At 40.8% G+C, this 12,381-nt stretch overlaps 1 protein-coding gene across 1 annotated transcript in view; it reads right to left on the bottom strand.

The window, feature by feature from the left end:
• Window positions 1–9,805: 9,805 nt before the first annotated feature.
• The window catches only part of slc22a31 (solute carrier family 22 member 31), a 60,580-nt gene continuing 58,004 nt past the window's right edge, over window positions 9,806–12,381 (bottom strand). The window contains exon 9 of the mRNA XM_059993044.1: window positions 9,806–11,579. Within this exon, the coding sequence (XP_059849027.1) occupies window positions 11,180–11,579 (400 nt within the window). The 3' untranslated portion in view covers window positions 9,806–11,179. The remainder of the gene's footprint in view (window positions 11,580–12,381) is intronic.

Raw genomic sequence — 12,381 nt, 5'->3', positions numbered from 1 at the left:
CTCAACCCTTTCTCTCTCTCTCTCTCTCTCAGCCGCTTTCAGCTCTTTTCACTTAATTTCACGTTCCAACCTTAATTTCTCCACCTCTAACTGAACCGTCCCACTTGATGGTACCTTTTCAGGGATATCTTCCAATACCTCATCTTCAAACACATTCTTCCCAACGTAATACTGAGTTATGACCCTTTGTACCTCCCGCTTTTTCATGGACAACCTCACTTCTGCGAGGTTCAACCCCTTCACTAAATTTAACAAGTCTGATTTGGTGGCCGCGTCTAGCGCCCCCACAGACGGGTTTTTCATAAATTCACCTACGTCCATCTTTGCTGGTTTCCCGTCTGGCTACCCGCATAACCAGTTTCAAGTTTTGGACTTACAAGCCCGATTCACTGGCCTCCCAATTTGATGTCAAATCCCGGACGAGCCCCCAAGTTGTTACGTATCCCGTAACTGGATAACTTACCAGCAAAGGTAGAGAGGTCCGTTGGAGTCTGATGGCACTATTTTCAAACGTTTTTATTCATAAAGGGGAGCACAAAAGCAAAGTTAATACAAACATTCAGATCATATATGTCGGTAAAAACTCAATCTAAAACTCGGGTATAGCAATAATCATCATTAAGAATAATCTTGGCTGTTGTCTAGGGGATAACATATTGTCTGTTGGAAATATAAAAGTCACTCAGAAGCCTGCAGACTTAGCCTTTCGGGGAATCGCTGGGTTTCACGTGTTTTAGAGGGATCGGTGAAAACGAAAAGAAAACTTGCCCGGGTCCTTATGAAGCCACTCCGTTAAATCAGGGGAGTGTTGTTTTCCCCATTGTTAGTTCGAAGTCCTTCTCGGTATTATCAGCCACCCGCTCCCTAGGCCAAAGGAGTTAGGAGCACACGTGGCGTTGAGTGGCTTCCAGCTCTCATGGCAGCGTTGAGTGAGCAAGTTCTTCTGGTGCATCGCTAGGGTACTGCCTCCTGCAGTCCCCTTTTATCTTTACTTGCAGAGTTGTAGATGTCCATCCAAGTAGGGTGATGCAATCTCCACCCCCACATTGCCCGAGGGTGTCCATATCCATGGTAGCTGTCACGTAGCAGAGACATGCACGTCACACAGGTGCCTCTAAGAACAATGGCCAGAAGCGTTGCATTGTCTCTCACTTCCGAGACCCGAATTAATAGCGATCTTGCACTTCTCCGGAAGGAGGGGGCTGCTCCCGCTCCTTCAGCCCCTCAGAGCTGTGGTACATTTATAACAAGATTCAGGACTGTCCTGCTAATTGACAATCATGTTTTGGGGGCCAAGAACTGAGTATTTAAAGAGCATCTGAATAGACCCTCAGTGCTCAATTGTAAGCCCAACCAGAGATATTGTCTAGTGTTTTGTTTTGTGCTCAGTTCTCAATCCAGCCTTATTCCATGTTGCAATCCAGCCTCGGATACTCCAGCAATTGGGTCCAAACTACCCTCATCAAGGACTTGTAACCACGGCACGATTGAGCCAGTATGCAGCCAGCAGGGTATCAGAGTCGTTCACCTGCTGTGACCAGCCACAGCCAAGTTATTTCCAGATTGAGTCTGGAGATTCATGACCTCCAGGAAAGGAGGAAGCCAGAGACACTCAGGAGAGCCAGTCAGTCGCTCTGTGGAGCAGAACATCTTCCAACCCTGGGAAGATTTGAAGGTGACCCAGGCTCTTGCCGCAGCTTCCTCATTCAATGCTCATTAGTATTTGAACTCCAGCCATCCCGGTTCCCTTCGGAGTGTGGAAAGGTGACCTTTGTTATCTCTCTTCTGGCTGGAAGAGCCCTGGGCTGGGCCACAGGTAAGAGGTTTGCTCAGATTCAGCGGAATTCATGGCTGCCATAAGGAAGGTATTCCATCACCCTGATGGAGCCAACCAAGCCTTGGACCGACTGATGAAGGGTTCAACAGGGCAGACTACGCCCTCCAGTTTCGGACCTTGGCCCAAGACAGTGGCTGGAATGGGGAGGTCTTGACCACTTTATACAGACATGGACACTGAAATGAAAGATGACCTCACCTTGAGAAAGCGAGCAGAGGACTTAAGAGGATCAACCAACCCATTCGCCTCGATAACCATCTACCAGAACAGACACGGGACTACATCAAGAGGTTGAAGAGGGCTAGCCCAAGCTTGACCTCAACACACCATAGTTCTACCCCTTCCCGATCTTGGACCATGATTAGTCTGTCTCCTGCTCAGGATTATGTTAATGCAGATCAGCTGCATGAGATATCCCAGCATTGGAGTCAAGGTTGCTGCTATTACTGCAGGGAAGGAGGATGTCACCTGCAGGCTGAATATCCAGTGTCAGGAGGACTGTGATGGTAGCAGCCACTCGTTCCAACCTCACCATTTGGTGTCACACTGAGGGTGGAGATCCCCTGGGGCATGGATCAATCAGAGCTGAATGCTTTTTTTGTACTCTGGGGCAGCTGGAAATTTCCTGAACTTGGGGACTGCTTGTCGGCTCAACATACCACTGCAGATATTGAGCCAGCCTATGCCTGCAAACTGCCCTGGACGGCCATCCATTTGGTGATCTGGCAGCAGACATTGGTCTTGCAAATTATGATTAAGGATCATGCGGAGGGCATAATTTTCTATATCATTGTGTCTCCTCACATACCCCTGATCCTTGGGCACCCTTGGCTATCCCAGCCTAATCCTTCTGTGAACTGGAAGGAAGGGTGGATCATTGCTTGCTCCATTTGTTGCAAGAAGATATATTTTTGGCTTGGTGTTCACATCCCCAGACTCTCCTGAAATCTGTGGGCGATGAAGGGGCAGACTTCTGTTCAAGGTAACCTGGAGCCTTTAGGAAACCCAGTCCTGCCTTCAAGGGCAGACAAGGCAGCTCCAGCCAACAGACCCATGCGAGTCCTGTCTAGTCCATGGTGTGCTGGAACTAGATCTTTAGTTCAGAAGCAAGACAGTGAGGTGTCCACACATTCTGGAACTCCAGCAGCTAAGCTTAAGGCTTTCATTTGCCAGGTCCCACCTAAGGGGGAGGCTCCAAAATGGAGACCCTTGGAGCCTAGTGCCAGGAGTACTAGAACCATTTGTCATGCTTTGCAGCTGATGTCTAAGGATACAGACAAGGATTTGGCTTCTGCTTTCACTAAAGAGACTTGTGAACCTATGGAGGAGACTTTGGGGTCTGCCTAATCACCCCCACTACCTAAGGAACCTCAGGAGTTGTCCTCAGAGGAAGATTCTAGGGTAATTGCAACACCTAGCAGGTAGAAATAATTTCACCTGCAAGGATTTGCAAGAGGTTTTCAGCAAGGGAAAGGCCTCGATTCTTTCACTGCATCAACCCTATGACTTTGCTATGGATCTACTGCCTGGTACTTGTCCTCCATGGGGTTGATTATATGCACTCTCAGGCCTGGAGAGAAGTGCAATGAAGGAGTAAGTATTTCAAGGAGGCTCTTGCCCTAGGATTCATTCAGCCCTCCACCTCTCCAGCCCATGCAGGCTTCTTCATACAGAAAAGGTATGAGAGCCTGCGGCCATCACTGACTATAGAGTACTGAATCACATAACAGATAAGAATCATTACCCTCTTCCACTCATGAATCCTGCTTTGAGATTCTCCAAGGGGCAAGAGTACTCTTGAAGCTAGACTTGCAGAGTGCGTACAATCTGGTTCGCATAAAGGTGAGAGACGACTGCTGCCTGGCCTGCTGAGCTCCTCCAGCATTTTGTCTGTGTTGCTTGGATTTCCCACATCTGCAGATTTTCTCCAGTTTATGACAAGTGGAAGATGAGAATCAACACACCAACAGGGCACTATGAGTATCTGCCCTTCAGCCTTGTGAAGATGCCAGCTGTCAGAAGTCCAAATTTCATGTAACTACTATTTCATTTTTGGGTTTCACCATCTCTAATGGCAATCTCAAGATGGACCCTAGTAAGACACAGGCAGTCAGAGATTTGCCACCACCATCCAGTGTGAAACAAGTCCTGGGGTTTACCAAAAGTTCATCAGAAACTTCAGTTTAGTGGCGGCTCTGCTGACAACACTAACCAAGAGATCCACGGGCCCTTTTGTTTGGACTACTGAAGCAGAGAAGCGGAGCTCTCTTTCACAGAGCTCAAACAGTGGTTCATGGCAACTCCCATTTTGGTTGCACCTAATCTGGACCTTCCCTTCATTGTGGAGGTGAACGCCTCAGATTTTGTTGTGGGTGTAGTGTTGTCTCAATGGACATCTTTGGACAGTAAACTGCACCAATGTGCATTCTTTTCCAGGTGGCTATCCTTGGAAGAGGCAAACTACAACATTGGAAATGGAGAGCTGCTCATGGTCATGTTGGCTCTGGAGGAATGGTGTCACTGGCTTGAGGGTGCCAAGAACCTTTTCATCATATGCATAGACTAAAAGAACCTGGTTTATATTCAGGCGGCCAAGAGACTGAGTCCAGGTAGGCCAGATGATCTCTTTTCTTTAACCACTGTAATTTTGTCCTGAACTTTCAACCAGGGTTAAAGAACCAGAAGTCAGATGCCTTGTCAACTAACCCAAACAAGAGGAGCAGCCTACCACTATTTGTTTTGGGAGCCAAGAACTGGGGATTTAAAGAGTACCTGAATGGACCCTCAGTGCTCAATCATAAGCCCAACCAGAAATATTGTCTGATGTTTTGTTTTGTGCTTAGTTCTTGATCCAGTTATATTCTGTGTCTCGAACCTAGCCTCAGATACCCCAGCACTTGGGTCCAAACTATCCTCGTCAAGGACTTTCGTCACACCTGCCCTATTATTCTATAGGGTTACAGTGTGAGTTGTTGCCAATGAACATTGTAGAAAATTACAGTGTAAAAACAGGCCATTTTAACTTCTCAGCTCTTGGTGCAGAGCCTTAAACTGAAGAAATCTCAGAACTCATTCATACAGCTTCTATGTGTGATGAGACAGTTTGTCTTTACCACTGAGTGATGTGGTGTTGAATTTCCCCTGAATTTTATCCCCTTAGTTTCCTTCCTGCTCTTCTACCTTTTTAAGATGTTGGCTTCTCTGTAAAGGAAAACAGGTTTTCCCTGCTCCTTCTGTCTGGACTCTTCAACTTTATACATGACTTGAAAACTACAAAGCAATGTAATAAGAGTAGGACCTCCACAATTCACTATAAAGAGAGTGTAAGTAGACCATAGCAATAGGCAAAACCTGAGAATGTATAGACCAGTTCCCTCTAAGTATCACAGCCTTTCTCTCAATTCACTCCTGAAAACCTACCTCTCTTACACTTGTGCCAATGTGTTTACTGATCTGAGCAAATTCAAAAGTGCATAGAAGAATATAAACAGTAGATGATGCTTACACAAATGCTTACTTTAATTTTATGTTAGTATCTATTTTCTTATGATGCAAGTAAATGAATCCTGTAACAAAATCTCAGGACATTTCACAATTACCAATTAAAGTTTGATCCCAAGCCACATGTGGGTTTATTGCAACAGCCAAAAACTTAAGATCTTAAGGAACAGAAGTTGGCCATCCAACTTCTTGCTTATGTGCCACCATTCACTTCAGCTCAATTTTTTGACAATAATCCCATATCCAGTCTATATCCTTAATCAATCTATCTTGATTGTGTTCAGCTTAGTCTCCACACCCTCTTGGGCAGTGAATTTTCAAAGAATCCTGAATGACCCACAGCTTATTCCGAGACTATAACCAGACATCTAAAATTTTGACAAACTTCTATAGATGTGCAGTGGAGAGTGTATTGACTGGCTACATCACAGCCTGGTATGGAAACACATGCCTTAGAACAGAAAATCCTACAAAAGGTAGTACAGAAGTTTATTTCTAGTTTTAAAACAGGAAAAAACAGTATTGATATTTCAGAGCAGATTGGTACATTTATCATTAGTCTGATTCCAAAGTTTGAATCAAAAGAAGTAGAAGAGGATTGTTCTCAAAGAAATCTGAGCAGTTTACATACTGGGGCAATTAGAGGAGGAAATCATGATATGAATCTTAACATCCTGCTGTAATAGGTTTCAGGGATATGATAGTGGAAGCATCAATGACAGAGTGTAGCTGGTTGGGGGGGAAACAGCTAATAGTGTGACCTCATCTTGTCTACAATGAAAGAATGCACTCCATGGTTTTGATGAAGCAACCAAGTGTATAATGGAAGCTGTACATCAGTCATGGGATTAACATGGTCTGCATAATCAGACAGGAAAATTATTGTGAGACTATTTCTGCCGTGGAGGAATGCAATATCCTCCGAGAAAAATACTTCATGATTTAGCACTACTTTAAGAAATAGGATAAATGGAATTGGTGGGCATGCTTTGACAAGAAGAGGTGGTTTTTAATGTTGGAGAAAATTTTTACAAATCTTGGGAGTTATGCAAATCCACTTTCCTTCCTATACTCTCTTACCAAAACATTCAATACAGTTTAAACAAGTGTGATATTGGATACTAAAGCTTTATGACTTTTTGAAGCACCCAAGTGTCAAAGTATAGCAGGTTTTTAAACTTAAATTCTTGGTGAGATAAGGGATTGGTAAATGAATAAATATGCGTCCCTGGTTAAGGATTATATGCCATGATTTGATCATATTACATTTAATATTAGAATTCATCCTGTTACTAAAAATAGTTGCTCATTAACTATCTCCAAGTAGAAGAATGGATAGAGTGTTCATTCTAAAAAGTACATCTTTCACCAGTTGTCAGTAGTGTGATTCTAACATTAAATGCTGAACATTCATGCAATCTTGTAAAAAGGCTTGCTGAAAATGAAGGCTGGCAATGATTTGGTGATGAACGGTATATATCTCATTCCTACCAAAAGTTCCTGTTAGTTTTTGGACTTGTCAAAGCAACACAGATGAACAAAATGTGCAAGTAACATTGGTTAATCCAGGTCAATGTTACTTCGGATGTGTCACGTCACAGGTTAGAAACATAGAAAACCTACAGCACAATACAAGCCCTTCGGCCCACAAAGTTGTGCCGAACATGTCCCTACCTCAGAAATTACTAGGCTTACTTATAGCCCTCTATTTCTCTAAGCTTCAAGTACCTATCCAAAAGTCTCTTAAAAGGCCCTATCGTATCCACCTCCACCACTGTTGCCGACAGCCCATTCCACTCTGAGTAAAAACCTTACCCCGACATCTCCTCTGTACCTTCTCCCCAGCACCTTAAACCTCTATATCAATTCACCGTCCTTACAAATAGATTCACTTGTTTTCTTCTCTGTAGAACAGAATATAAATTATGGGATATACGGACCCTCTTTGCATTGACTAAAATTCAGTATGTACTTTTAATGAAAAACCAAAATTTCACAGTAAGTTTTGCTTTCAAAAGGTGCTTTCACTTTCTTATTTCAGATTTTCAACATTTGTAATAAATTGCCTTTTTTTTTGTTCAGAATCAGTTTTAAAATCACCAGCATGTCATGAAATTTAACTTACTGGAAGCAGTATAATGCAATATTGTAATTGATTTATCATGTAAATACATATATTACAAGTTAAATTTAAAAGTGTAAAAACAGAAATAGTTAAAAAAGTGTGATAGTGGTCATGGGTTCAATATCCATTTAGAAATCAGATGACTGAGGGGAAGAAGCTGTTCCTGACTCACTGAGTGTGTGCCTTCAGGCTTCTGTACCTCCTTCCTGAAGGCAACTATGAGAAGAGGGCATGTCCTGGGTGATAGGGGTCCTTAATAGTGGATGCTGCCTTTCTGAGGCACCGCTCCTTGAAGATGTCTTAGCTACTACGGAGGCTAGTACCCATAATGTACTAATAATGCTAATTTTACAACTTTCTGTAGCTTCTTTCAATCCTGTGCAGTAGTCCCACCCCACCAGACAGTAATGTAGCTTGCCAAAACACTCTCCACAGTACAGCTGTAGAAATTTGACACACCAAATCTCCTCAAACTTTTAATGAAATATAATCACTGTCTTGACTTCTTTATAGCTGCATCGATATGTTGGGACCAGGTTAGATCCTCAGAAATATTGACACCTAGGAACCTGAAATTGCTCACACTCTCCACTTCTTATCCCTCTATGAGGATTGGTACGTGTCCTGTGTCTTACCCTTTCTGAGGTCCACAATCAGTTCTTTTGTCTTACTGATATTGAGTGCAAAGTTGTTGCTGCAACGCCACTCAACCAGCTGGTGTTTCTCATTCCTCTATACCCGCTTATCTCCATCAGAGATTCTGCCAACAATGGTTGCATCATCCATATATTTGTAGACAGCATTTGAGCCCACTTGTCTGCTCATCTATTTGTCCCAGATACAATCATCCACAAGAGTAACTCATTTTGATGAGGAAGTTTCTCATAAACTGCATTATTTGAATCAAAATTGCCAAAGACTTCAGATGATTAGGTACGACTATGTTAGAGAACACTGTCTTTTGACCAACAGCTTAGAGCTATGGCAGATCCATCTGGCTGGGATGGATGCACTAAGAACAAAATAATCGAAACACATAGCATCTGTAAAAACAGCTAGTATCTCAGGATGAAGACCCTTCAAATCAGTGCTCCTGGGGTAGATGGATTAGTAGGAATACAGGTTTAAGAGCAGAGATCTCTTTAACCATTGAATATCATAAAATATTAAAGTAGGTTTTAATAGACCACAGAATAGAAAACATTGGACAACTCTCATGAATTACAACAGGGGTTCCCAACCGTTTTTATGCCATAGACCAATACCATTTTGTGTGGCACGTGGCAAGGCTTTGGGCTGGTAATCTGAAGGTCGTTAGTTCAAACCTCAGCCAAGGCAGCGTGTGTATCCTTGAGCAGGGTATTTAACCACACACTGCTCCTGCACTTTTATAGCCCAGTGGTGGCAGTTGGTGCAGTATGGACAAGATTAAGCAAGCAGTCTGTGGACTCCCAGGCTGGTACATCAAACCTAATAAGAGGTAAGCTTACATGAATAAAGGGCATTTCATGTCTTGTTTTACCTTCCATGAAGCCATTTCATAAATGTTGAACCATTAACCACAGTGCAAGACAGCTATATAAGCGGAGTAATGTTGTTTCATCCATGCCTGCTAGACATAGTTAAACCAGTCAAGAAGAATTTTAATATTGTAGAAATACCATGTGTAGTATGCTGTATCTATTGGTGATGATTTGCAAATAGGCATCTTTGGGGGTTATGGCCAGCTGGCCCTTTGGTAACACATCTGAATTTCTTGAAGAAGCATTATCAGTCTGTCTTTTCCTTTAAAACATCATTGAGTGTTCTATAATTAGAATGGGATCATAGGAAACTTGCTATGGTGGTATGAAAATGTTTAAGCATTTGGGCAGAATATCCCAATATAATGGAAGTAAATGAGCAAAGCTCCAGTACATTCAGTTAAACTTCTTGTAAGTGTGATGCCCAGAACAGCATTTTTAATGAGGTCTAACCAGAGGTCTTCTATTGTAATATACTGTATGTTAGCTAGCCAAGATATTAAAAAAGTATACTTGAATCCTATTAAAAATACCATTCATTTTAGCACTTTCCTCTGTCATCATTAGCTCTCACTGTTCTTTTTAAAAAATACATGATCATACCTGCACTCCCATCGTATACTGCTTTCCCAGTTTCCAACTTAGAAAATACATCTATATCAGGTCCAAAGTGACCCAACATTTGCCCATGTTAAATATCTGCCATAATTTTGCCCACCAACTTATTCCTTTTAGTTATTCTGCAACTTTAATTTTATTACCAAACTTGTATATTCCACTAGACGTTCCTTTATTCAAGCAATTCACAAATCGTTTTAATTGAATTAGTAGGTTTTATTGTGTCACGTTGAAGTCAAAACCACAGTTTTCCGATCACTTTTGTTATACCAGAATTTTACAGGCAAGTGAATAAAAAAGGAATGGTACATCAACCAGCAAACTTTGCCCTTGTGCTAAAAGTACAGGAAGAGGATTCTTTCAAGCTGTAATGGAACATTAGCACCTATTTGTTCAGTAACCCAAACATTTCAATGTTTCTCTATAGATATCAAACAAATGAGTGTGCTTGCCCTAGAATTGTTACCTGGAGAGTGTACATTTGATTGTCTAGAAGTGCTCTGGTACCATGTGAAAAATAGGGCCAGTATCCAATATCCAATCAATCCTAACTGCCTGGGCAGCAGAGAAAAGCAGCAGTTATATACATTAAAAGCTGGAAAGATGGTTAATGCAATTTGACTTAAACTTTCAAGTAATATCTCTTTTTTGATTCTTCACCTGTTCTCTAAACAAGCACAAAATCTTCAAGTTTACTTGAAAATTGAGCATTACTTTAAAAATATAAGCTGTTAATTAACAAATAACAAGAATTCCTATAATTATGAATCCTAGCTCTTAACTCCACTGGCAATTAACTGCTGAACAAGAACATATATGGAGTGACTATCTTGAAACATAATTAACCATGAAAACTGAGCTAGTCAAAACCCAAGTCCAAAAAACAATTACAATAGGTTGCATTTTTGCCTGGTAATTTGATAAATCTACATTACAAATTTTAATTATTAATCCAATCTAAATCAGACCTAATGAGATATACGTTTCCATGTTGTCTTCAATAAGCAATTAGGTAAGTAAAAAAAAACTGTTTGCAATTAAAAAAAATGCCTATTAAGGAATTGGTCATTTATTACATGACAGCAAGGAGGACAAGGAATTAAATTTCAGGAAACCAAAAGAATTTCAAACATGTCAGCCCAGGTCCAGATACTAAAATGGTTTGCATATTTAGCAACAAAGTACTGTGGTTGATATAAAATAGCTCATAATTAGATGAACTGTGGTGTGGGGATGGGGGGCAGTAACTGTGCAATAATCAAAACTTCATTGTAAATATTTACAAATCTATTTTTACATAATTGACTAAGATGTACACAACCCAAAGTGCACTTAATATTTATACTATTAGCCCTGGATCCCAATTTACAATCTCTTCATGTTATTATACATCTTTAGAAACACCCTTGGGATTGAAATTTAAACTTCAAAAACTGAGCAAGCATATTAATCAGTTTACAAAACTCCCATGTCTTAAGATGTACAAATTTCTGCAACTGATAAATGAATGTTCACTGTGGTGCAGATATGCAATAGCAAAGTATTTTATATTTCAATAAGCACCATGAAGATAGGCTAGGTTGCTGATTCTCTGGTTTTCTTGATCACATTTGTGGGATCCTGTGACTGAATAGGAATGTTATGGACCAACATTTTCTTAGTAGCTGTAACAAGATTTGAATAGCTTTCTGGATAATAATTGCTGTGCTGTTTTGAATGTAACAAAGGAACTCTATCCTTGTTTTGTGACAGTAACATCGGAGGACGTCTCTGATTTTCACCATCTTTTAAAGATTCTGGTAGTGGTTTCCGTTTGCTCTCTGGAAGCAACATGATGCACAAAACCGAGAGCACTGCAAAAGATGCAAAAACTACATGACGAAGAAAGAAGCCATGTTTACTGTGGAGATCCATTATTGGAGATGTTGCTTTGCCAATACAACCTGTTGCCATGATGAGGCCCACAGTGGCACCTCTGTGAACACAATTTTAAAAAGAGAAATAAATTTATGAAATACAGGTAGCACAACACACACAGGTTTTAATCATTTTGGAAAATTAGTAAATTTGACAATATAATAACCTAAAAGAAAGTGGCCCAGAATTGTTATAGTATGAAAACTAATAACCCATGCTTATAATTATGGGTGAACAGTACAGTGTCTTGAATTGTGGGTGCTAAAGATTATAATTGTGCAGTTCAAATCTAACCAATGATAGATGCTGAAATGACAATGAATGCTAAAACAATTCAGAGGGTTAAGCATTTTTGAAGAGTCAAAATTTTAAAGAGTCGGGTTAATGGCCTGTCATTGTAAGGTTTCAATCTAAAATGTTAACCTAATTTTTCTGCCCACAGATGCTGTCTGAAGTACTGAATATCTGTAGCATCGTGTTAATATTTCAAATTTCTACCACCTGCCCTTGTGTTTCAATTAATATTAATCAACATTAAGAATCTTAAGAAAGAGATTAGAAAAGCTAAAAGAAGATACGAGGTTGGTTTGGCAAATAAGGTGAAAGTAAATCCGAAAGGTTTCTACAGTTATATTAAAAGCAAGAGGATAGTGAGGGATAAAATTGGCCCCTTAGAGAATCAGAGTGGTCAGCTATGTGTGGAGCCGAGGGAGATGGGAGAGATTTTGAACGATTTCTTCTCTTCGGTATTCACCAAGGAGAAGGATATTGAATTGTGTAAGGTGTGGGAAACAAGTAAGGAAGTTATGGAACCTATGACAATTAAAGAGGTGGAAGTACTGGCACTTTTAAGAAATTTA

The sequence above is a fragment of the Hypanus sabinus genome, chromosome 17, assembly GCF_030144855.1.
Source record: "Hypanus sabinus isolate sHypSab1 chromosome 17, sHypSab1.hap1, whole genome shotgun sequence".
Lineage (NCBI taxonomy): Eukaryota > Metazoa > Chordata > Chondrichthyes > Myliobatiformes > Dasyatidae > Hypanus > Hypanus sabinus.
This window is presented reverse-complemented; position numbering and strand designations above follow the sequence as displayed.